The sequence below is a fragment of the Schistocerca piceifrons genome, chromosome 8 (genome assembly GCF_021461385.2).
Source record: "Schistocerca piceifrons isolate TAMUIC-IGC-003096 chromosome 8, iqSchPice1.1, whole genome shotgun sequence".
NCBI classification, from domain to species: domain Eukaryota; kingdom Metazoa; phylum Arthropoda; class Insecta; order Orthoptera; family Acrididae; genus Schistocerca; species Schistocerca piceifrons.
In genome coordinates this window covers 340082548-340109238 of record NC_060145.1, presented here as the reverse complement: position 1 = coordinate 340109238, position 26691 = coordinate 340082548, and the positions used below count along the sequence as shown (strand labels likewise).

General features: G+C 43.5%; 1 protein-coding gene across 1 annotated transcript; it reads right to left on the bottom strand.

The window, feature by feature from the left end:
• Positions 1–2037: 2037 nt before the first annotated feature.
• LOC124712335 (arylsulfatase B-like) lies at positions 2038–24745 on the bottom strand. Its single transcript, XM_047242630.1, has 10 exons — positions 24594–24745; positions 23855–23901; positions 20076–20119; positions 16036–16195; positions 15426–15649; positions 12949–13198; positions 12590–12738; positions 8707–8842; positions 5009–5167; positions 2038–2516 (listed from the first exon to the last, which is right to left on the bottom strand). The coding sequence occupies exons 1-10, from the start codon at positions 24743–24745 to the stop codon at positions 2038–2040; spliced, it is 1800 nt and encodes a 599-aa protein (XP_047098586.1).
• Positions 24746–26691: the final 1946 nt, after the last annotated feature.

Genomic DNA, 26691 nt, shown 5'->3' with positions numbered 1-26691 from the left:
TCATCAAAACCTATATGGTACTAAACGTTGACCTAGATTCATGAAATCTGGCGACAAGCAAGGTTCCACAGTACAAGAAAAGGAAAAAATTGTAATATCATATAAGAATATCATTTTACCATTAGAACTTACAACGCAGTTATCCGCCATCAAAAGCATAACAGAAAAATATTACTGCATGCAAAAATGAAGTGTGTTATCATGTTTTAGTAAGTAAATAAAATGTTATATTAAATGTTTTGTATCTTATATGTAAACTGAAGTCCCATGCTCGCTTTTTTTGTATCTTCGCGCTAGTCTGAGGAACTAGTGTAAAGATTTTGATACGGTCTTGGAATTCCCGGGGCCGATATTTTGCCATTATCGATAAAAGAGAAAAAATTTTCAGATTCTTGATTCTCGGCAAGAACAATAATAATGAGCGTATGGCATTGGTGGCCGGGAGACTCCTCGCGGGGCGGTTCGGCCGCCGCTCCACAAGTTCTGTAACGCCACTACGGCGACTTGCGAGTGAATGAGGATGAAATGATGATGAAAGACACACAACACCCAGTCATCTCGAGACAGAGAAAATCCCCGACCCCGCCGAGAATCGAACCCGAGACCCCCCGCCGCGGACTCGGCAAGAATGAACTATATATATCCATAATTAAGTTTGTACCGAACACTCAGTGCGCGAACCCTACTCACACTTGGCCAATTTGTTCAGTAAATCGTGTATGCTACTCTTCGCTGGTAACTGACATTCCGAATTTTTCCTACGATGATCGCTTGACGTTTTTAATTCAAACGAGTGTGGACGAATATAGGCCTCAACTATAGACATCCTCTTCGGGATAGAATAAGACATATTACATGATCACAGCTGCACTCACAATATCATACTGACTGCTGGCCATCTGATAAACGGCAGCAGTAATCAGTACTAATGTATTTACCCGCAAGTCGCACTAGTTGTCTTAGAGCCTTTCATACGTAAAGTCAGATAGCGGTTTCATTAGGGATTCGCTTTTATGTTTTTCACTCTGTACTATGTTCTTGTATCTTCACTCACTCCAGCGAGGGCGACTTAGTCTCTTACCGGGCTAACCATGTAATGCTCTGGACTGTTAGCAATTCTTTCTTCCACTTCGCTCACAAATGTTCTATATGATTGTACGTCACTAGTAATGTGGAAGCTAACAGTCATTGACAGTTCATAGAAGGTCTGAAAGGTTATACAGGATACTCATACACTTGAGGATGGGATGGCAATAATGGAGTATATACTCTGATGTTGGCTTTGAACCCTGTACATTGATAAGGCATATCCCTCATCACTCTCACGATGCTGTTCTCGGTACTCGTTGAAGTCCTGTAGATAATGTGTTTCCCTCGTTTACGGTTGCAAGCTAGCTAATTGATTTATTCTGCATACACGAAGATGGATAATTCTGAATGTCTAAATCCTGTTACTTATTTATAACGGCATATTTTTCGGTTAGCCTTACGTTACGTGCTACTGGACAATGTGTTTACTGCATTTAGTTGTACGAATTGCTTTCTTGAGGACGCCATCGTAAACTGATGGCCGTCATGGTCTAGTAGGTAGATTATTAGGCTCCAGCCAGGAGATACCAGGTCGAGGATTTATCCTGTTCCATCCCCTCTAGGACGGCCACAGGTCCACTAAGCCTGCTGTCAATATAACTATTGGGGATGTCTCCCTGGGGTAAAAGGCGGCTGGGGTGAGTCGCCCATCACCCCTAACCCTCCTAGTGCCGCGGTGAATAGAGAGGTTCCAGGTAACCGGCTTGAGACACAGATTTGACCTTTTGCCACCAAAAATAGGCTTTTGGAGTTGGCTTCCCTCTGTGATATCTACCGAAGATTCCTCTATATTTTTCTATTTAATGCAGGCAACTTTTGTTGGTTTTCCACTGGAACTGATATTGAGAGAAAATCACGAAGTACGATATGTGACACACTTTTATTGGTATTTCAACTAGGCACATCAAAGTATTGGTACAAAATATGTGTTGAGCGAGAGAGAAGTATCTACGTGATGACATTGCACATGGGATCCGTTTCGTCTTCGAGGCAGTCGACCCAGGGCACCCAGGTGTTGTTCCAGCGCTTGGGGTCGGCCAGGTCGGTCTGCGTGACGTTGGCCCCCGGCTGCGGCATCAGCGGCTGCGACAGCGTCTCCAGCCGCTCCAGCAGTGTGTCCACCAGGCCCTCCGGCATGTCGGCGGGAGCGCCGTCGCCCGCCTCGCACGGGTCCTGCCTGATGTTGAAGACGCACCAGCCGCTGCTGCTCGTGATGTTGCACAGTCCGTGGGCGGGCCGCTCCGGGCAGGACACGGTCGCCTCAGCGCGCAGCCTCAGCACGTCCTCCGCCTCCGGGGACGCCCCGACCACGCTGGAGAGCGCCTGCCCCACTGGGCTGGCCAGCACCTCCTCTGGGTCGTAGGCCGGCGTGAACAGCGGGTCCTCAGCGCCGCTCGCCCCGGCGTAGTAGTCATTGTTCTGCACACCTGCCGCGCCAACACAGCTATTACTGCTGTTGTCCAAACTACTTACAATATCATGTATATTATCTGATAAAAGTATCCTGCCACATATTACTGGACATTAATATGCGGCGTGTCCACCTCTACATTTATGACGGCTTGAACTATTCTGGGGCCATCTTCAGTGAGGTGTCTGAATGTCTTTGTAGGAATGGCAGCCCATTCTCCCTCCAGAGCCGAAGCCAGAGAAGGTAATGATGTTGGATGCTGGGATTTGGAGCGAAGTAGGTGATCTAACTCTAAAAATAGATAAATGTAAATTATTTCAGATGAATAGGAAAAGAATCCCGTAATGTTTGAATACTCCATTAGTAGTGTAGCGCTTGACACAGTCACGTCGATTAAATATTTGGGTGTAATATTGCAGAGCGATATGAAGTGGGACAAGCATGTAATGGCAGGAAGGCGGATAGTCGTCTTCGGTTCATTGGAAGAATTTTGGGAAGATGTGGTTCATCTGTAAAGGAGACTGCTTATAAAACACTAATACGAGCTATTCTTGAGCATTGCGCGAGCGTTTGGGATCCCTATCAGGTCGGATTGAGGGAGGACACAGAAGCAGTTCAGAGGCGGGCTGCTAGATTTGTTACTGGTAGGTTTGATCGTCACGCGAGTGTTACGGAAATGCTTCAGGAACTCGGGTGGGAATCTCTGGAGGAAAGGAGGCGTTCTTTTCGTGAATCGCTACTGAGGAAATTTAGAGAACCAGCATTTGAGGCTGACTGCAGTACAATTTTACTACCGCCAACTTATATTTCGCGGAACGACCGCAAAGATAAGATAAGAGAGATTAGGGCTCGTACAGAGGCATATAGGCAGTCAATTTTCCCTCGTTATGTTTGGGAGTGGAACAGGGAGAGAAGATGATAGTTGTGGTACGAGGTACACTCCGCCACGCACCGTATGGTGGATTGCGGAGTATGTATGTAGATGTAGATGTAGATGTAACTCAGTCTAAAGGTGTTCTATTGCGTTCAGGTTGGGATTCTGGGTAGAAAAATGGATTTCAAGAATGTTATTGTTCACCAGCCATCACCTCACAAATACTCCTTTACGACATTGCGCAATGTCGTTCTGATACAATCACTTATCATCTATGTCCCCTACTGTACACAATACACAATTCTGGAAAATGTCTTCATATCCTTCTCCATATAGCGATTACTTAAGTTCAATAAGGGTGCCACACCCTAACCACGAAAGACACCTCTATATCATACCATCACCTTCTCTGTATTTCACTGTTGGCACTAGATGTAATGGCACGAAACGTTCTCCAGGCATTCGCCAAATCCAAATCTTTCCACTGGATTCAAACAGGGTGTAGCATGATCTATCTCTTTGAATGGCTCGTCATCCAATGTCCAGTCGTGTCGTTCCTTGGATCACCTCAAACTTCGTTTAGCACTTACTTCGGAAATGAGTTGCCCGCACAAAATCCCTTTCCATCAGTACATGAGGTTTACCTGGTCTTAGTTTAGCTGTAGTTATTCCTTGACGTTTCCATGTCGTTGCCAAAAGTCAACTTGGACAGCTTTGGAAGGGTTGAAATGTCCGCAGTGGATTTGTTTCTCAGGTGATGTGCAATAACTAGTCCACGTTCAAAGTCTCTGAGCTCTCTCGACTAACCCATCGATACCACAATACTGCCCATATCTTTTTATACTGGAGGATCCACCTGTCGTGGTGTCTAGTGGTCAATTCCTCTTTACATAGGGGTGTCCGAATACTTTTTACCAGATTGTGTATACACTAAATGCAACTGCCCAACATCATGTCGCTATTACTTCTTCATATACTCTCGCTTCTTGCTCTCTTACAAGTTTTTGTCTTACATCATCTGAAAATTACAGTACACATTCTATGGCTTGAGATACATACCAACGTCACAAAACTATTCACTCTATGTTTCGTACTTCCCTTTCTAAATGCTCTGCCAGTTAACTAACTGCTAAAGAAAGTCATAGATGTTTCTCTGTCCTCTGTCAATCGTTTTTCTGGTATTAATTCGAATTCATGATTGCCTTTTCTAGAGCTAAATCCTACAGTGTCCTTTCCATTCTTCTCCACACTTTTGGCTGTACGAGCTTTCTTATCTTTCATGGCAGAACTCTGGTAGCAAAATATCACTATCATACAAATACCTGAAGAACTACTTGCATCTAAATATCTCTTGTTCCTGCCGATGTACCGCTGGATTGTGTTCTGGAGACAATTCGTTATGAACTATTCTTCGACCTACGAAATAAAATATCACTAGCTCTTAACACATAGTAGTTATATCTCTAAAGGACACATCAGAGTTATCTATTCTGGTCTCTATGGTCATTGGAACCACAGATTGTGCAACGTATCTCTGAACTTGTCTACTTACTGTGCCTTTGCACCGTTAGTACTGTTGTTACACGTGGAGTGGTATTCCAGATAACGCCAGCGCGGACCGGGCTGCTACTGACCTTTGACGAGCTTCCAGTCGCCGACGCGGACGGCGCCGTTCTCGGCCACCTCGTCGTAGTTGAGGAGTATCTCCGTGCGCTGGCTGGGCTCTCCAGAGACCAGCCGCGGCCACATGTTCACGCCGTCCAGGTCGTCCGGCAGGTCTGACGCATTACCTCCTGCAAAAGGCAGCTGCGTAAGGGTATGGGCCTACATTCAGGCTTCAGTGTGCACATACAGAAGAGCTGCATTGGATCTAGCTGCTATGAAACTTACAATAAAATTTAAGGACGTTTCAATATTAATGCAGAATGAACAGTTCGCTACGATACGTTCACACTTTAACTCAAAGGACCTTTGTTTTTGGTTACAGAAGTTGTTCTTTTAAGAGGTAGTTTGTGGTCTTCTGTTCTAAGACTGGTTTTATGCAGCTCCCCACCCTGATCTCTCCTGTGCAAGCCTGTCTATCTGTACATGACTGCTACCTTCAGCATCCATTTGCACCTGCTTACTGTTTTCAAGCCTTGGTCTCCCGCTCCGCTTTTAATCCTCCCCCCAGTTACTTGGTGCCTCATAATGTGCCTTTTAAAGCGACTCCTATTTTAAATCAATTTGTGCCACAAATTTCGCTTGTCCACTGATTTAATACCTATTTATTAGCATAAAATCTTCAGCATTATTCTGAAGCACCACATTTCAAAAAGATCTGTACTAAAAAGAACGTCAAAAAAGTAAATGAGGGGTAACTGAGTGAGGCTGAATTGAATCATACGCTACTTAGGGAGCTAGGCTGGGAAATGGGAAACTAACAGCAGCAGATTAATCTTGGTAATTGGGCAGCAAAATAACTGATGCTGGCCGAAATAGAGAGGTATTTGTCAAGTGTAGCATTGTACGGAAATGGAATATGGATGATGCATAGCTCAGGCAAGAAGAGAACAAGAGGTGTCCAAATGGGAAACTACAGAAGAATTCTCGAAAGTAGATCGGAAGATCGAACAACTAATGAGCGCTGTTGAATCGAACTGTGAGTAAAAGATATAAATGGCACAGTTTGTCTAAAAGAAGGGATCGGTTGACATGTTACAATCTGACAAGGAATGCCTTGTGTGTAGGATCGCAAAAGACCAAAGATGTTCACGGCGTTCGTCACTCCACACATTGTCTACCATGAAACCACAGCATTGGTTGCCAATGGCAGCAGGGGGTGGGACTGCAGACACCCAACGGTGAGCACCGTATGAGACTACTGGAGCGTAGCTGAATTGCTTAATCCACGAGTAACTCGCAGCAGTGCTACAGTGCTAGTGGAGCTGATACAAAGCAGAGCAATGGCAATGATAATCAAAGCAAACATTGCATTATATCTACAAAAAGAATTGTAGTAGTTGACATTTCATCAGAAAGGAAGCCAAGAAATTTCGCTGAGTGGAAAAGAAGTGGCAGATGATGTATTAGTATTTCTTCAAGGTGAGTCAGTGGGATGTGTGTGGTTTCGTATACCCTCGACTGTTCGGACAATATACTGAGGAGTAAAATCACGACGAAACGTGCTTAGCAAGTGAAAGTGATGTAGAAAAATGTGTAGAGCCATTAAGTTTATAATCCTTGTCGGACAGGAAGCCACAAATCCTGTCTCCAGTGAAACGTAGAAAAGGACAGTCGTTGTTCAAGGAGCAGGTACTATAAATAATTACGTACATACAAGGTCATTCTCTGCATAGTACAAAAACAGTTATGAGTAGATTTTGAATAAGTTCGCAGCAATGCGTCATTGTAGTGCGTTAGGAAAATTACGGATGTTCAAGGGAGGACAAGGCGCACTTGTTACAAAAACTGGTGTTTGCGCGTTTCAGGGATGCTCGACACAATTTATAGGATGTGTATGACAGTGACCTGCTACTTTATGCTCATCAAATCGGTTACGACATAGATTATAGTGATTTCAAGGGAAGCAGTGGGTCCGCAGCTGGTGGTCTAGTGGCTAGCATTGCTGCCTGTGGATCACGGGGTTCCGGGCTCTATTCCCGGCCGGGTTGGGGATTTTTCTCTGTCCGTGGACGGGATGTTTGTGTTGTCCTCATCATTCCATCACCATTCATGAATGTAGCCCGTTTGGACTGTGTACAGATTGGGTATGAGTACGGGCGCTGATAACCACGCAGTTGAGCGCCCCACAAACCAAACATCGCCATCATCATCAAGGGAACCAGTGGATAGTTGCATAAAAGTGCTACAGAATTGCAAGATGTAAGATAATGACATTTCAAACCAACCGTCAACTTAACGATGCATAGCAAACTGCGGAATCCGCCCGAAGATGATATAAACGAACTTATCGTTCAGTAAAGAAATTTGCTTTCAGTTCTGACCAATCCGTATTTGAAGAGGAAATGCTTATGAAAGGATTCCAGGAAATCTGAGATACCAAGAGAGTTGTATCAAGATAAGTAGCATCAATGACTTGATGCATTTCTATACATTTATGCCGGCTGTTAATCTGAATGGTAAATTGTCTGGAAAGTTACTTATTGTGCTGCGAGAAGTTGGAGGAGCCCCGCCCCCTACGATTCTTTCTCGTGTGCGTGATCTTGCAAGGGCAGAGAGGGATATTTACCTTACAGCAAGCAATAGTGGGAAAATGGGCGTAAGACAACTGCGACTATGGTATGAGCACTGCTTCTCACCAATAGCTAGTCAAAAAACTTGTTTTTCCTTGATCCCTGGTCTGCATTTAAAAATCATACTTCAAAGAGAAAACTGTCCCTCCTGAAAAGTGTGTGACATTGCAGTTCACCTGGAACCACTGGACAAATTCAGCCAGCTTCCCAATAAGCTCCTCGAGAGACAGTTGCGCATTCGGTCGCATGCTATCCATTCCACCAGTTCTCAGTTGCACAAAGTTGTCTGTGTAAGCATTCTTTAACAGTGGATACCAAACTGGACGTCCTGCAGGGTTTGTAACTGCCAAGGAGCACGTCTTCGCTCTTGATGGTGCGAACATTTATGATCACTGTGGCGCGCTATTTTTTATTCAGTGTTCAAGGTGCAAGTTAATGGTTTGTTTCGAACATTGCTTAAACGTCGACGATGTCCATTTTGTGAAATATGTTACATACATACCGTAGAAGGTTGATCTCTTCCCCTTGCGGACTCTCATTTTCTGTCGCCCTACTAATGCACATGGAGACTCATTGGCAGCCAACATTTGTCCTGTCATAAGTGTTTTCTTCAAACGAACCTTACTAAATATTGAAATTTCGATCTGGCATTCAAGGGTTCCTTGTGAGATGTTAATGAATTGTCAGATTCGTATGGAGGGAAGTGTGGGGGTAAAAATTCGAGACCATGATTGGAATACAACAAGTATGTTCAAGTGGATATAGGTTTTAGTAGTAGAGCTCAAGGGGCTTGCACAGAACTAACTAGCATAGGGAGCTGTATCGAACCAGACTTCAAAGTGAAGACGACAACAACCAACCACAAGGATGGGACTCCCCAGTATGGCCAACATTTGTCGTGACCGATCTGGTGGCCAGCTCTCCCAACAAATGAGCTCCACCCCTCCCCCCACACTGCTCTGGACGTCCTGTGTGGAAATACTGGCATTACATGCGAGTGGTATTGACGATTGCATCAGATGCGACCGTTTCCCTGGGTGCCCTCCCAAATGAGCACCCTGCCCCCTCTTCCCACCACCTCTATCCCCTGGACATACCTGCTGCGGCGTACAGCGTGGGCAGCCAGTCCGATATGTGCATCAGCTCGTGGTCCACCCTGGACGTGATCTGCAGCAGGGGGCTCCACACGGCAGCCACGCCGTGCACCGCACCCTCCCACAGGCTGTTCTTTATCTGCAAACAAAGCAACGCGACACGTCACAGCATGACACGTACCGTATTACAAATTGCATATAATGTTCTATAGGTAAGAAATTTAATGCAGCGTTTCGGGACACAGTACATAAGAAAAACAATTGTTTCACTCAAATACGGCAAGTGTACATCTCTTCAGGCAGACACAGATAGAATGTGTACTGCACATACTGCAACTACATTATTGTTCCGCAAACCGCCGCAAAGTATACGGAGGAAGCTGTGAAGTACGTACACATGTATTATGCATCTCCTTCCCCATTACGCTCTCGAGTGTTGTGTGAAAGAATGTTTTATATCCTTGCATGTATGGGATTCCCTCTAGTCTCCCTATGATGAACACTACTCGGTTACTATATCGTTGAAAGTAATATATTGTGCCTCTCACAAGGAGCCTTCTGGTATTTCAAAATTTGTTCTGTACTTGCTGACCACCTTAGTTTCAGCACATGGAGTTGCAGGCTTCTGCGCATATTCTGGCACTCTTGTATTGCATATAATGGGTGTTTCAGAGTCATTGCGACAGACGTTTAGGGCCGATAGATAGCGCCATGGGGAGAAATATTTGTTAGCGACAAAATATTCGCTGAAGTTTTCCCGGCTAGGTTAGGCTTCGTTAAGACTGGTTATGCACCTGATAGGCAGCAGGGCACAGGCATTTTGCGGCACTCGTATGCAATGTGTGTTGCCTATCAACCAGACATCTGTTCCGTGTGAAAGGCGGTAGAACGAGCATAAATGAAATTACTCATTCACTTCTAAAATATCTTCCCCCGGTTAGAGACACTCACAGATTTTCTTGTTGAAAATCTATGTTTACTGGGGTAGATAGTGTGCTCCACACATGGTTAATAGACTTTATTAGTTCGGTGAAGCTTCTTCTTCACAGTAACAGTGAATGCTAAGGGACTTCTGGCGTCTCTGGGAGGTGTCAGCGAACATTTTCTCTCTAACAAAAGTTGTTTCGCATGACGTGATCTGTCACCCCTTTGAAACACCCTGTGACGAAATATAACATGTACTTTGAACCCACTCAATCTTTTTTTCACAATACCTCTGAACGAAATTTAGGTAGTAGAACAATATCTGAGAAACACACTGCTAAACATTTTTGAAAAATACAGTTGCGTTGGCTTCCGTGGCACAAGTCAGTCGACATAAAGGTTTCCTGGGTATGGTACCGCGTCATAATGTAAAAACTACTGCTGCTGGAGAAAAAACCAACGTTTCGGCCACGACTGCAGTGGCCTTTTTCTGGGTCTGATGGTTTTTGAAAAACTCTTACTTAAAGAAAATTGATTATGCTTCCAATGAATAGATAACTTGGGAAGAACCACCATCATCCTTAGGAAATCGCCGAATCTGGGGTTTTCTGACCATTGAAAGGACACAAGTTGGCCAGAAAATATAACACCATACTCTTGAAGCAGTTCTCTGTGAACAGCTGTAATTTGAAACATGACATTTTGCAAGGGACAGGTGAGGCAATACGAAAGCGATTAATCTGGAAATTTCAATTCGAGCCACCAGCAGGTTGCAGAAGAAGAAGATCCAACGACAATGTCTTGGGCTTCCTGGAGAAGCCAGCGGCGGGAACGATACAGAAGTATCAACTGAGGAGCGATTGGCACAGTCCGTTCAAGGTGGTTTTCCCGTCTGTTTTGGCAAGTGAGGCCGCTGGGCCATATGGAGGACGCTGATGGCCTCACGTTGGCTCAGGCAAACAGGTACGTGCCACCTGTGGAGAGTTGTCCCTGACGGCAACCAGCCGGCTGGCGTGTCTACTTCAGTTTTCATTCCGTTGGTGCGAGGAACACTGAGCGATTTGGTGCCGGACTTCCACGTGTTGGCGGAGCAGTAATATAACATCTTATTGTATTCCTCTCATGGCAGTTACTTGCTGTTAGGGTCATTTGGTGCTTGGAGTAATATCATTGAATAAGTCATTTCCATAGTCACCACAGTCACCACTTACTGTGGAGAGTAGCGTTTCATTCTGTTGGATAAATTTTGTTCGTGTCTTTGCCGATATTTTTTCGTAATATCTCTAATCCAAGCTGGCCTTTTATATAAGATTATATTGTGATCATTAAACATTATTAACAGAGTCACTACTCAGTGACGCAAATCTTTAAGACAGTGAACTAGGCCACTATTTTCAACAATATAATTTTTTCTGAATGATTTCTTGAAGCCTTTACTTTCCAATTTCTTTATTTCTTGTACGACTGTATCGGCCTTACGCCATTTTCAAGTATTTTATGGATGAATTTTTGGTAAGCTTTCAACAACTGCTCAAAAGTAACGTGCTCCTAAAATAGCGTGAACACCTCGAACTAATTTATGAGCATAACATGATGTCATAGGAGCAAGGACGTATATGGCATAATCTGTTACCAAAAACTTGTCCATAAAATACTTGAAAATGGCCTAAGGCGGAAATTGTACAATCGTACAGGAAATAAAGAAAATGGCAGCTGAAGGCTTCAAGAAATCATTCAAAAATTCATCGCAGCTGCGGACGCTATCGCACTGAAAATTATAAAAAAATATGTAAGATTACTTTATGATTTTCGAATAATTACAGTGTCACAGAGTTCATCATTTTGAATGGAAGTTCTCTGAGTCTCATATTCTGATTTGTTTACTGGCTGAACTCCTAAGTTTAATCAAATGTGGCTGTTTGATACGAGTATTGTAATTACCTTTCGTAATTTTTGCTGTTTAATAAATCAGTTGTGAAATATTGTACGATATATTTCCCTCTGAGAGCGGTTCTCACATTCCTCTTCTGCTCTGTGCCACCAACGTAGACAGGGTTGCCTATAGCTTTTGTTGCATATTTCCAGAGGAACCATCAACAGGAGGAAGAGAGCAATAACATCTTCCTATACCCGCTGTAAGAGTTTTATGGTCCTTCCAAAACCAAGAGTGCAACCACTACGTTGCAATTAGGACACTTGACGCTATAGAGCAGTAAAAACGTAAATGTATGATATCGTAGACCTGAAATCCCACTGTTTCGGCTCAGCCTCCTGTTGAAAATGTTGTTCTTCCTCCACACTCATTGGCGCCTTTCCTTACGGAGAAACGAGAGGTGTTTCACACGTGTCTATATAGAGATTAAACTAAAAAACTAAATTCATTCCGAACAGGCTGTGGAGGCCCAATACTACCGACCGGCCGCCGTGTCATCCTTAGCCTACCGGGGCCACTGGATGCGGATATGGAGGAACATGTGGTCAGTACACCGCTCTCCCGGCTGTATGTCAGTTTACGAGACCGAAGTAGCTCCTCAGTTGGCCTCACAAGGGCTGAGTGCACCCCGTTTCAGAACAGTGACAGGCCGACAGCGCTTAACTTCGGTGACCTGACGGGAACCGGTGTTACCACTGCGGCAAGGCCGTTGGCTCTATATAGAGGTTAGGTCAGTGTAATGCAGGCTTGTACAGCTAGTGTTATATTTATCTTGTACGATGATGAAGAGAGAAGGCAGAAGGTGAAACCTGGTGCCGGCAGATATTTTTCTCTCGAATAGCACCAAATAGACCAGGATTCGAACGAGTCTGCCTCAGAGTCAGCTCCAGGACAAAAACGTGTGTTAGCGATCTCGGCTACGGAGGATGGCTACGAAGGGGATTACATTTCATTAAGAAAATGTGTCCAAAATAACACAACACAATTCCGACTTCAGACTGTACGAGAGTATAGGAGGATTTAACTCACGCCTCTGAACGGGAAGTTGGACCCCCAGTTGACGTCGCTGCCCGCCCCGTTGTCGGCGACGAACACTATGATGGAGTTGTTGAGCATGTCGCGCTCGTGGAGGGCTGTCACCACACGCCCCACAGACTCGTCCATCTTTGCCATCACCGCTGTCAACATAAGAATATTCCCACTTATTATACCATAATTTACAGACCGTGGTGTATAACAATATCTGAGTCATATTAATACCATAAGCTATGAACAACACGCTGAAGTGCCACTTTGGACACTAAATGTTCCGTCCCAATATCACCTCACTGGTGGTGAAGGTGTTCATAGGAGGACGGAAAGCAGTAACAGAGTGCGACACGGGTCACCTGCGAGTATGCGGCGGTCAGGGTGCGAGATGTAGGAGAAGCTGTTGATGAGGTCCTGCGGGGCGTTGATGAGCTGCGAGTGGTCCCCGGGGTGGCAGGCGAGGTGCGCCAAGTAGAGGAACAGCGGCCGCTCCGTGTCGTGGTCCCGGATCAGCCGCTCCGCCTCCTCGGTGAACACGTCCGTCGCGTACTTGCCGTTGTACTGCCACGCCGTCGTCAGGTTCTCGCGCAGGTCGTACCCGTGGGCACCCTGCCGGGGAAAACGCAACACTCAGCTACCGACGGGACATTGTCTCAGAGAAGCTCGTGTTGTTCTCCGCGTCTTACACACTGCATGTGAAGGACAGTTGGTAGTCAAGAAACCATCTAGTGAAAGGATATCACTCAGCCACAAGTGTGATGTGGTTTTACTCAGAGAACCTCATTTACTCTCCACAATAACAAGAAATTTTTATAGTTCTTGTAACAATCCTATCAAAAAACGAATTAATGATCGAGAAAAAAGATCACCTCTGGTCAAGAAGCCATTACCGAAGGATAATCGCCTGTGTCGTCGTAATATGACACACGTCAGTCTAATGCCCACAATGCTTTATAATGTAAGGGAGCGCAATGAAATTACGAGTTCAGAAACTAAAATCACCAAATTCATTACACACCTGGCTGATGTACCAAAAATACACAGAACGTTTTGCATCTTATGGGCGGGCAATAAGATCACAGGTGTTTGTCCATTCATGATATCAAACAGAGGCCATTCCGAGACAATGAAAGTAACGTGGAACTTTTTGTCTAACGCAATGTGGAGATATTATGTAAGTTTGAAACCAACGTTGCACGTATGTACCTGATGACATTTGTCAGAGGCATTGTTCAGTGCGGAGTAGAGATTGACATCAAGAAGTGTCTCGTTATCGCATCAGGAGAAGCGTCTGAGCCTGTAGTTAAGCTGTGGTAGTTAATACATCGTCTCTACAGAAAGCTCAGAGACTGATTTTATTCCTGGCGTATACCCGACGTCAGCTCAATAACTACGGCGGTAGCTTGAACCAAATACTGTAAACAAGAGACGTGTATTCGGCAAGTCAGTTGTGTGCTGACAGAGTTGAACCGTGGACGTGCTACTGTAGTACGTCAACGTTGTTGTATCTCGCAACATCTCTAAATCCACGTTCAAGACATTCTACACAATACTTTGAAGAAGACACAATTGAAAGAAAACAGCCCTCGGTCACTATTTTTAACGAATTAACCGGGTTTCAACACTGCTAGGAGTGTCTTCCTCAGAATTTATGTCAAAGACTGGTCTGTTCAAATGTGTGTGAAATCTTATGGTACTTAACTGCTCAGGTCATCAGTCCGTAAGCTTACACACTGCTTAACCTAAATTATCCTAAGGACAAACACATACACCGATGCCCAAGGGAGGACTCGCACCTCTGCCGGGACCAGCCACACAGTCCATGAAATAGCGCCTGAGACCGCTCGGCTAATCCCGCGCGGCCAAAGAATGGTCTATAACATGGTCACAGAATTATGACTAAAGACGTATGATACAGAGTATAAGAGTATAAGTACAGAATCATCGTGAAAGACTGGCAATTCTTATATGTAATTTATAAAATAATAAATATGCCAAAAGGGCATTAGTCACAAAATCTGTAACCGCGCAGGTAACGAGGAGACCTTAGTGGCTCGCCATCACAATTTTATCTTAAATATCTTTGTGACTAATGCCCTTTTGGCATATTTATTATTTTATAAATGATATATAAGTACTGCCAGTCTTTTACGATGATTCTGTACTTATACTCTGTATCATACGTTTTTAGTCATAATTCTGTGACCATGTTATAGACCATTCTTTGATTTAAATTCTGAGGAAGACACTTCTAGCAGTGTTGAAACCCAGTTAATTTGTTAAAAACAGTGACCGAGGGCTGTTTTCTTTCAGTTGCAACTATTCACGGTCTCTGAACGTGCAGCCATGTACAAAACTTTGAAGAAGAGGAAAATGTGTGCAGAGTTTGTCCAGCACACCTTTCAAACAAAAACAACGATGCATGGATGCCTGCCACGACTTGATTGAAATGTAAAACAAGCTTTTCTCAAAAAAAAAAAAAAAAAATCATCACGAATAACGATTATCAACACGAACCTACCACAAAACAACAAAATGCCGAAATTCTCATGAAGGGGCAACGCTTTGACGAAATAACCGACACTCAGGCCAACGTGACGCTTGAGTTGAACAACATCTCAAAGAAGGGCTTTTATAACTATTTCACATGATTCTAAGAAGGCTCAGTGCATGGAGGGCTATGTAAAACACCAAAAGCCTTAAAACCATCAGCTTAAGGATCTTATACTATTGCGTTAGGGGCCCAAGCGCACAATCCCGTAATCCAAAAAGTTTCGTGACTGAATTATAAAAAAAAGAGGTGACTTGTAGTGCAAAAAAGAAGCCGACTGGTTACCTGGTCTGCAAATATGTAGTCGTAGTAGCCGACGCCGGCGTTCCAGTAGCCGAGGTGGGAGTCGAACCCGCGGTAGGTGGGCGTGTAGACCTTGGAGTAGTGGCCCAGGTGCCACTTGCCGATGGCTCTGGTCACGTAGCCCAGGTCCTTGAGGTACTGCGGCAGGATCTTGCCCTCGGGCAGCGCGTGCACCTCGTCCCCCAGGATCACGTGGCCCTGCATGCCTGCAACAACACGATGTGTCCAATGTCACAGCGCACACACGTAGATGGAAAACCAGTGGAGCAATCCATCTGCTGGTAACGCAACAGCATTTGCTCTCTGCAGTTAGCTGAGTAAACAAAAGGGGCTTGAACACACAAATATCACAATTACTGACGAGGTCGTAGGAAGGAAGTGGGTTACAATTCTACTTCCAATTGAAGAAGAGGTATCAGAAATTGAGAACCAGAACGAAAACTTACACAGAGGTAACATGAAAGGGACTATACACAAAGCAAGTTTGAGAGACACTAGAGGAGTTTCCTGTGATCAATCTTCTCACATGGCATTATAATGAGAAAGCGCTGGTGCAGCGCTAAGCACGGACCGTCGCTGACGTCAGACTCACCCAGCCGGACGGGGTACTTCCCGGTCATGATGGCCGACCGGGACGGCGTGCAGACTGGCTGCACGTAGTGGCCGTTGAGGATCACCCCGTGGTACGCCAAGGCGTCGATGTTGGGCGTGGGCACCTGGTCCGAACCGTGGAAGCTCACGTCGTTCCAGCCCTGCAACACGTTTTGCTACGTCACACACATTCCTTAGCTCATGAGCACACGTCTGTAATGAAACTACCGTATTTTATTATTAATCATTTGGGCCTATTTTACACAGGTATTACGGTGGATTAACGGATTAAAGATACAGTGGTACTGAGGGAAGCGCCATGAAATATAAAGACAAAATGTCATCGATTATATCTGTTTACCACTGTTCCGTGTCACGCGTTTGAATAAGCTGAAGAAAACTGTTTCCTCCCTGTTTGGCTATTAAATCGCGTATCCAACAAAGCTAGTCTTCAGCTTCATAAGACGTTCCAAACGTTTCGTACTCCACAATTTCTGTACCGAAAATCCAGACACTCTGATACATGAAATTTTTAAAGCCTTACGAACTGCCACCCTTCAAATAGTTTCACCTTCTTCTTTCCCCCGTCCTTTTATTGTTCACTTTCAATTTATAACATAATGTTCTCCAAACCTTTATCCTTAATCGTTATTTTAAAATTTGACGCAATGTATTTATATTGTAGACTACATTCTCATGAAAGATTATCTTCCTGCTCTTTTTCCTTTAAAGCATCCATTTCTTCCGAATAATCTTCAAAATGAACGATATTATTTTCCAATATTACGCTACTGGCCATTAAAATTGCTACACCGCAAAGATGACGTGCTACAAACGCGAAATTTAACCGACACGAAGAAGATGCTGTGATATGCAAATGATTAGCTTTTCAGAGCATTCAAACAAGGTTGGCGCCGGTGGCGACACCTACATCGTCCTGTCATGAGGAAAGTTTCCGACTGATTTCTCATACACAAACAGCAGTTGACGTTACCTGGTGAATCGTTCTTGTCATACCTCGTGTAAGGAGGAGAAATGCGTACCATCACGTTTCCGACTTTGATAAAGGTCGGATTGCAGCCTATCGCGATTGCGGTTTATCGTATCGCGACATTGCTGCTCGCCTTGGTCGAGATCCAATGACTGTTAGCAGAATATGGAATCGGTGGGTTCAGGAGGGTAACACGGAACGCCGGACTGGATCTCAACGGCCTCGTATCACTATCAGTCGAGATGACAGGCATCTTATCCTCATGACTGTAACGGATCGTGCAGCCACGCCTCGATCCCTGAGTCAACAGATGGGGACGTTTGCAAGACAACAACCATCTGCACGAACAGTTCGACGATTTTTGCAGCAGCATGGACTATCAGCTCGGAGACAATGACTGTGGTTACCCTTGACACTGCATCACAGACAGGAGCGCCTGCGATGGTGTACTCAACGGCGAACCTGGGTGCACGAATGGCAGAACATCATTTTTTTCGGATGAATCCAGGTTCTGTTTACAGCATCATTATGGTCGCATCCATGTTTGGCGACATCGCGGTGAACGCACATTGGAAGCGTGTATTCGTCATCGCCCCTACTGGCGTATCAGCCGGCGTGATGGTATGGGGTGCCATTGGTTACATGTCACGATCACCTCTTGTTCGCATTGACGGCACTTTGAACAATGGACGTTACATTTCAGATGTGTTACGACCCGTGGCTCTACCCTTTATTCGATCCCTGCGAAACCCTACATTTCAGCACGATAATGCACGACCGCATGTTGCAGGTCCTGTACAGGCCTTTCTGGATACAGAAAATGTTCGACTGCTGCCCTGGCCAGCACATTCTCGACATCTCTCACCAATTGAAAACGACTGGTCAATGGTGGACGAGCAACTGGCTCGTCACAATACGCCAGTCACTACTCTTGATGAACTGTGGTATCGTGTTGAAGCTGCATGGGCAGTTGTACCTGTACACGCCATCCAAGCTCTGTTTGACTCAATGCCCAGGCGTATCAAGGCCGTTATTACGGCCAGACGTGGTTGTTCTGGGTACTGATTTCTCAGGATCTATGCACCCAAATAGCGTGAAAATGTAACCACATGTCAGTTCTAGTATAATATATTTGTCCAATGAATACCCGTTTATCATCTGCGTTTCTTCTTGGTTTAGCAATTTGCATGGTCAGTAGTGTAGTCTTCAGTTTTATGAGACGTTCCAAACATTTCGTATTCCACAATTCCTGTACCGAAAATCCAGACACTCTGATACAGGAAATTTTTAAAGCCTTACGTAGTGTCACTCTTCAAATGGTGTCACCTTCTTTTTTCCCCCTTCCTTTTATTGTTCACGTTTAATTTATAACATAATTTTCTCCAAACCTTTATTCTTAACCGTTGTTTTAAACTTTTACGCAATTTATTTAGGTTGTGAACTACATTCTCACGAAATATTATCTTCCTGCTCTTTTTCCTTTGAAGCACCCATTTTTCTCAATAATCTTGAAAATGTACGATATTATTTTCCTATCTTAAGACTGTAATGTTCCCATTCCAGTTTTCACGGCTGTTCCGGTACTGTCCTCCGTAACGCTGGAATTGTTCTGTGTTCAAACCACAAAGTTGAGTGCTATTTTCCCTATAGAATATTTCATTTTCTCATTTTCTCTGTTTATTACTAAAGACCTTTTCACTTAGTTTCCGTCCCACAGGTTATTCTTCTCGTCCCTATGTCTATTGCGTACTAGTGTCGAACCTCGTAAACCGATTGAATAATAAATAGACGTTATGGCTAAGGTATTAACATATGCAGTTTTTGTGGGATCAGAGGTGAGACTGTGCCTAGCACATGGACTGCAGAGGATTTATGAGTCAGTAGCAGATCTCAGTCAGTTCAGAGCGCCATTTTATTCTGATCCTCTGAGATATCACAGGATTTTCCATTTAAGGAATGTTGGCCGATGTAAAAAATCAGATTTTCAAAATTTTGCGCGTCCAGATTGAAAAAAAAGGAGTGCTTAGATAGACCAACACCAATGAGGAAAGAAGTGACTAGCCATAGCAAACTACAAGAATACTATCTGCTATGGCGTTACCTCTTACTTAATACGCTGAAAAATGACTTGCACTCTTGTTTTTGGAGGGGGGGTCCGCCTTGAGCTACACACCATTTTTTTCTTTCTTTCTGTAACTCAGACGCATTTCGCTGTAATTTCACCGTCGTCTGTGAGCTTCTATTTCCTTTTTACTGAGCACGAAAGATATTCTTTAATATGCATGCAAATATAAAATTGGGTCTTTAAGCTGGTACTTACAAATCTGAAAAACAGACGAATTTCTGTAGATGTACAGGTACACCTTGTTAACACATGCTGTGGTTTTATGGTTTTTATGTTTTGGGTTGTACTTGCTTTCCTTTCAACAGTTTGCTATCTGCAACCATATAGAGCTTAAAGTAGAAAAGCCATTTAATTCGAAAGTTTACAACTACAGATGTTGTGGTTGTTGGTAGTTTAACCATAACTTCTCTTTATTATTCAATCGATTTATCACGGTTGTCAGTAATACGCCTCAAACCTAGAGACGAGACGAATAATTTGTGGGATCGAAACTAAGTGAAAGCTTTCACTTTCTATTCCACTGCCAGTACAATCTTTAGATCTGTGCTTAATAATAAGAGAGATCGTAAACTTAACAACTCAGTTCGCTTTGATCCTACCTGGTTCCCAGATTGGCAAAAAGTAAAGTGAACTATTAACTTTGAAGACCATAGTCATGACATTGTGATTCTGATGAGTCGAGTTCATTCTACTCCATGTCACACAGTATAAGGTTGCCTTACATGTGATAAACTTGCACGATCTAATAAACTGCGATAGAAATTTTCACTATCCAAAGAGGTCATAAAATGCTGCCGCAAAACGTGTCCCATAATTCTAACAACTGATGTCAGTGATGTACACCTACAGCTATAGTTGAGCGCATCTGTCCGACAGTCCCTCTTGAAAACTTAACAAAAAAGGATTTCAGTGCATGGCGACTCACCATGTCGTCGGCGACGATGAAGACGATGTTGGGCGGCTTGGCCCCTGCCTGCCCCACGGCGGCCACCAGCCACACACTCGCCACCACCACCAGCAGTCGCATCCTCCCCAGATGTCTCTGCCAACAGTCAGACTCAGAACAGCTATCACTATAATGCCTTGTTATGCTGGAAATGTACACATGGCTGTCACAGCAATGACACTCATGTGTAAGTCTCTCAGGGCCCCATTCTGCTACAAGGCACCACCTTACAACATACAGCGAGCAAGGTAGTTGGCAACATGTTTCTTCGTAGCTCCAGAGTATGTAGTTGTTACTGTTAGCTCTCAATCACACATTCAGTGATCTTCGTATTACATAATTACACTCACTATGACCTCTCCATTGGCAGACATCCCACTTTAGTCCCCCATTTGGATCTCGTGAAGGGTACTGCCAAATGGGAGGTGACCATGAGAATAAGATGGAATAAACAACGAAGGAGTAACATTCTACGTGTCACAGCATGAGATGTTAGAAGTTTAAACCTAATAGGAAAAGGGAAATGTAAAGGCTCAATCCAGAGTTCGTAAAGTGAAATGGAAAGAAGGCAAGGATTTCTGGTCAGACGTATATAGGGTAGTATCAATACGAATAGCAAAGCGGGGCATAGAGTAAGCTACTGTAAACAGTTCAGTGACAGTTTTATTCTTAACAGATTCGACAGCAAACCAGTGCCGACTACGATAATTCAGGTATATACGTCGAAGGCGATAGAGAAAGTATATGACGATATTGATCAGGTAATTCAGTATGTAAACGGAGATGAAAATCTAATAATCATGGAGGATTGAAGGGGGTTGTTGGGAAAGAAAAGAAGAAAGGTTTATGGAAAAATATGAGTTGACAGCAAGAATGACAGTGGAGAAGACTAATTTCAGGTGGTAATAGCGAAAACTCTGTTTAAGAATCACAAGCGGAGGAGGTATACTAGGAGAAGACTCGGAAACACGGGACGGTTCCAGCAAGATTACGTCATGGCCATACAAAGATTCAGAAAGCAGATACTTAATTGTAAGGCGTTCCCAGGGACAGATATAGATTCAGATCACGATTTCGTAATGATGAAGAGTAGATTGAAGTTGAAGAGGATCGTCCGGAAGAATCAGTGTGGGAGGAGTAGCATACAAAAGTACTGAGGAACAATGTGATGCGTTCGTTCACTAATGATGTGCACACTGCGGTGAGGAATGTCAGAGTAGGCAGTTGCGTTGAAGAAGAGTGGACATCACTAAAAATGGCTAGAATAGACAAACATGGGTACAAGGATCGTAACTGCGAGGAAGCGTTTGGTAACAGAAGAAATAATTCTGTTGCTAGAAAAGGTCGTACAAAAATGTCCAGAAAAAAACAGGAATGCAGCAATATAAATCAGTTAAGAGAGAAATAAAAAGGGCAGCCAATGCGAAATGGCTGCAGGAAAAAATGTGAAGAAAACGAAGGAAAAAAAAAGATCGATGCGAGGACAGACTCAGCACATAGAAAAGTCAAAACAACCTACGGTGAAATTAAAAGCAAGGGTGGTAATATTAAGTGCAGTGGGGTTTCTACTGTTAAAGGCGGAGAGAGCGGGTACGTGAAAGGAGTACACCGAAGGCTTCTATGAGTTGGAGGTGGTGTCTGATGAAGCGACAGAAGAAATTCGAGTCGATCTGGAAGAGATAGGGGATCCAATATTAGAATTTAAAAGGACTGTGGAAAATTTGAGATCAGATTGGAATCCCAATTCATTTTTACGAAGAATGGGCCTCTTACTTAGTTTGCATTTATCGCGAAGCTCTCAGCCAGCGCAAAGCGACTGGAAAACGCGCAGGTCACTTCTGTATATTACAGGCTAAGAGAACGGACCCGCAAAATTAGGGACTAGTGATCGTAACATCGGTCTGCTGCAGAGTTCTAGAACATATTCTGAGTCCTAATGCAATAAATGACCTTGAGATCAAAAAGCTAATGTCCACGAAACAGCAGTGATTTAGAAAGCATCGCTCGTGCGAAACCCAGAAACGTAATATACTGCGAACTGTGGATGAAGGGCAACATGCAGATTTCCGAAAAGCATTAGACACGGGACCTCACTGTAGACTGTTTACGAATGTACATGCATACGGAATAGGCTCCCAGATTTGTGAATGGTTCGAAGACTTCTGAAGTAATATGACTCAGTATGTTGTCCTCGGCCGGCCGGGGTGGCCGAGCGGTTCTAGGCGCTACAGTCTGAAACCGCGCGACCGCTACGGTCGCAGGTTCGAATCCTGCCTCGGGCATGGATGTGTGTGATGTCCTTAGGTTAGTTAGGTTTAAGTAGTTCTAAGTTCTAGGGAACTGATGACCTAAGAAGTTAAGTCCCATAGTGCTCAGAGCAATTTGAACCATTTATTTGTTGTCCTCGACAGCGAGTGTTCATCGGAGACTGGGGTAACATCAGGAGTGCCCCAGGAGAGTGTGATAGCACCGTTGCTAGTCTCTATATACATAAATGATCTGGCAGACAGAGGGGCAGTAATCTGCGGTTGTTTGCTGATGACGCTGTGCTGCATTGGAAGGTGTCGAAGATAAGTGACAGTAGGTTAACGTAGACAAAATGTCTTGTTGGTGTGATGAATGGCAGGTGGATCTTAGTGTAGAAAAAATGTTCGGATACAGCATTGGCTGAGACCTGCTTGACGCAGTCACGTCGTTTAAGTATCTGGGCGTAACACTGCGAAGCTATATGAAATGGAACGGGCATGTGATAATTGTGGCTAAGAAGGCGAATGGTCGACTTCGATTATTGGGAGGATTTTAGGAAAGTGTTGTTCATGTGTAAAGGAGACCGCATATAGAATGCTAGGGCGATCTGTTCTTGAGTACTGCTCGGGTGTTTGGGATCCGTACTAGGTCGGATTGAAAGAATACATTGAATCAGTTCAGAGGCGAGGTGCTAGATTTGTTGGTGGTACGTTCGATCAGCATGCAAGTGTTGTAGATGAGCTTTGGGAGCACAAGTGGGAATCGCTGGACGGAAGAAGATATTCATTTCGAAGAACACCACTGAGAAAGTTTAGAGAACCCGCTTTTGAAGCTGATTGCAGAACTATCCTACTGCCGCCAACATACATTTCGCATAGAGACCACGAACAAAAGCTACGAGAAATTAGGGCTCATACTGAGGCGTATAGACAGTCGATTTACCCTCGCTCTGTCTGCGAGCGGAAAAGGAAAGGAAAACTAGTTGTGTTACATGTACTCTCCGTCACGCACTGTACGGAGTATGTATATAGATGTAGATGTAGCTATAAGGCAGAAGGGATAAGAAATGGTTCAAATGACTCTGAGCACTATGGGACATAACATCTGAGGTCATCAGTCCCCTAGAACTTAGAACTACTTAAACCTAACTAACCTAAGGACATCACACACATCCACGCCCGAGGCAGGATTCGAACCTGCGACCGTAGCGGTCGCGCGGCTCCAGACTGAAGCTCCTAGAACCTCTCGGCCACTCCGGACCGCCAGAAGGGATAGAATATATCTCAGCGAAATTTGCAAAATCTCTGCGGAAGTGGAAACCAAACGATTATTCAGTTTGGTGTGTAGAATTCGTGAGACTGGTGACATGTCACCAGTCTATCGGAAAAATATCGGCCGCTCAATTCGGAAGATAGCAATGGCAGATAAACGCGAAAACTATCATTATAAAGACTTGTAAACCTGTCCAGAACATTGACAACGCTGCGTAAAAGCATTATGTCTCATTTGACAGAAACATACATTTGATAAATCCAACAGATTTAATAACTCGAAGGTACTACCCCGAAGCACACGTAAATGACGCTTATATTACTTTTATAACTGCTGTTTTTTACTTATTCATATATACAAATAGTACTACACTTACTAGAATGTGAAACACTTCACGAGTCTTTTAGAAATTGTGAGAGATAGAAATGCATCAACCACTGACATTAAAAAACAGTCATTATGAACTAAAATTTTGTAAAGTAGTGGGACACTTACAGTTCACGTCAACTGTAAGATGTTTGCAGGCTACTGCAAGCCCATAGTGTTCTGTCTGTTTTGCGATGATTTATATACGTCTTGTTTTTCTAATTATCTTGAACGAAGGATGCAGTGTCATTACATTAATTTGGTGTTATTTCAGATACGAGATTCTTAACAAATGGAGTAGAAGCCATTCTCACGGGTCCCATGATAAATCAAAATATCGTCACTGTGCGGTAACGAGGTGTTGTCAGGATGACGCGCTGCGTAATCTGAGGAAAGTTTTTACAGGGATCGGAGCGACTTGCGATAGCCAACGCTCATCTGTGAGTCAGCAGCTGAGAGAGAAATAAAAGAGTGGGCACTAAAGGACTGCGAAGAAATTTTTTCGAAATGAGTTTTGAAGAGACTAATACCGAACTAGAACAACTGGTAAGAAATGCTAGAGCGACTAAGAGCAGTACAATATTAGCTCTGGCACTACACTCCTTCAATAACGCCGGAAAGTTTGGATGGTAGCTGCTTCCATTATTATTGGTGAGCACGTTGCAAGCCGTGTACGGTTCTTGTATTGGGAACAAAACCAGCTGTGCATAGGCTAGGAGATTCCCAGACTTGTCACTTGTGATATTGACGTACTCGAAGCTCATAGGCAAGAAATCAGGACAGTACACTCGCTGTGATGTGCCGTAATCACCAAAAGTGAACAAGAATTCATTAATGGAGTATAGCGTATGCCAATAGATGGGTACAGTATGGATGAGAGAAAGAAAAACAAGTACGGTAACGGTGTACGCAGCAGGAGGACACGTTGTATGGTTAAATATTAAACTTGTTCAAGTAGCTCTTGAAGACGGTGACGAATTTTGCTACCTCGGAAGTACAATAGATAAACGAGGAAGACCCAAGAAAGGCATAGGAGAGAGGATTGCGCAAGCTAAAGGGTTATTCCATAAAAAGAAATTTTTACTAACTGAATTTTGACATCAGAACAAGATTTATAAAAAACTGTGATTACAATATGCGTGCGAAATCTGGTCAGTGGGAAAGACAGAAATCAAATCACTGGAAGACTTTGAGATTGTACTTGGCAGGAGACTGGTGAAGATGAAATGAAATTGTCGTGTAAGGAATGTGAAATTTTCCTGTACTGTTGGCACTTTCGTTTCTTCCCATTATACTGTACTTTTACTGGATCACTACTTTACGCGGGTCTGCCCTAATCAGTTTTGATTAATCGATGTAAGTTCTGCAGTAATCTCTTTGCGTGGTCACTGAAGCAGTTTCACATCTTTGGGGAGTCGCTTTGTTTTCGACCAACACATGAGACCATTCTTATTTGAAAGAATATTCGCCAGTCTAGTCTATTTTCTGTTCCCGATTCTGATGGGATGCTATTTGGTGGAGTCATGTTCGGAAAGAATTCTACATTTGTCTGGTGGAGGTCCGTGCTGTTGTTGAGATTGTACAATACATAAAGGGTTGGGTGAGACTATTTGGATTTATTTTCCATGGTGAAGCTCAGTGAAAGTGGTGAGTTATTCTGGCAGGGCTTGATTTTGATTACTCCACGATAGGGAGTGGCGCCTTGTAAAACGGAAGCTAATAGGCTGCTCATACTTAGTTGAATCGATGCCGGTTATAGCGCCGTACATTACTTTTTAAATTCGCCATGCCGTAAATTCAAATTTTTCACCCTCTCCTGAAGCATAAAATAGTTTTTGCTTTTTTTAAAACCGTGAAATGTGTACATGATGTTCCAGTTTTCTCGTGTTAGTCTGGAACTTGGCCTTTTAGATTTGAGTACCCATGCGATCTTGTAAACGAATTTCTTTCTGTTCAGTTACAAGATAACTGTTTATCGATCCACTTCTTTCGGATTTCTTTCGTATTCTTTATTATTGCTTGTATTATGGCACTCGATAGTGCCACGTTGCAAGACCACTCTCTTGTTGAATATTGCCGCCGGGCTTCGTGATCCACAAATATTCAGACCATATCACAAATAAAATATTGAATTCAAACCTTACAAGAAATTGGTACGAGGACGTGCTGAAAAGTAATGCCTCCGATTTATTCTGTGAAAACTATTTTAAATAAAACAAACGTTATTAATATTCTACATCAATACGGAATTGTGGGTCTGCCTTGATTCAAAACACTTTTATTTTATTTTATTTTCGAAACTAGTTTTAGCGACAATATCGCCATCATCAATGGATTTCACTTTATTCCAAAACACGCAAAATTAGCGCCAATATATACGTTATAAAAAGTAATGACTTGTGTACTGTTTTCTTCCAAATATTGTTTCGTGTGAATAGCTTTAAATACCTTATTTACTTTAAGTCACAGTATGGTTTTTAGTTTTGTTTCAGTAATTTATGTCACATTTTTTGTGGTTGTCTTTTTTGCCGTTTCTTCGGCATACTGCTTGTCATCTGTAACTGTATCAGCGGCTGAAATTAACAAATATGAAATTGTGAACTTCGGTACATCAGTGTTATGCTATTGGGAATTGCGATGACATTGTAGATATAATTTTGATGTGCGCTATGCTGTTACGCAATCTATTATGTACTCAGGTTCGTTGGTT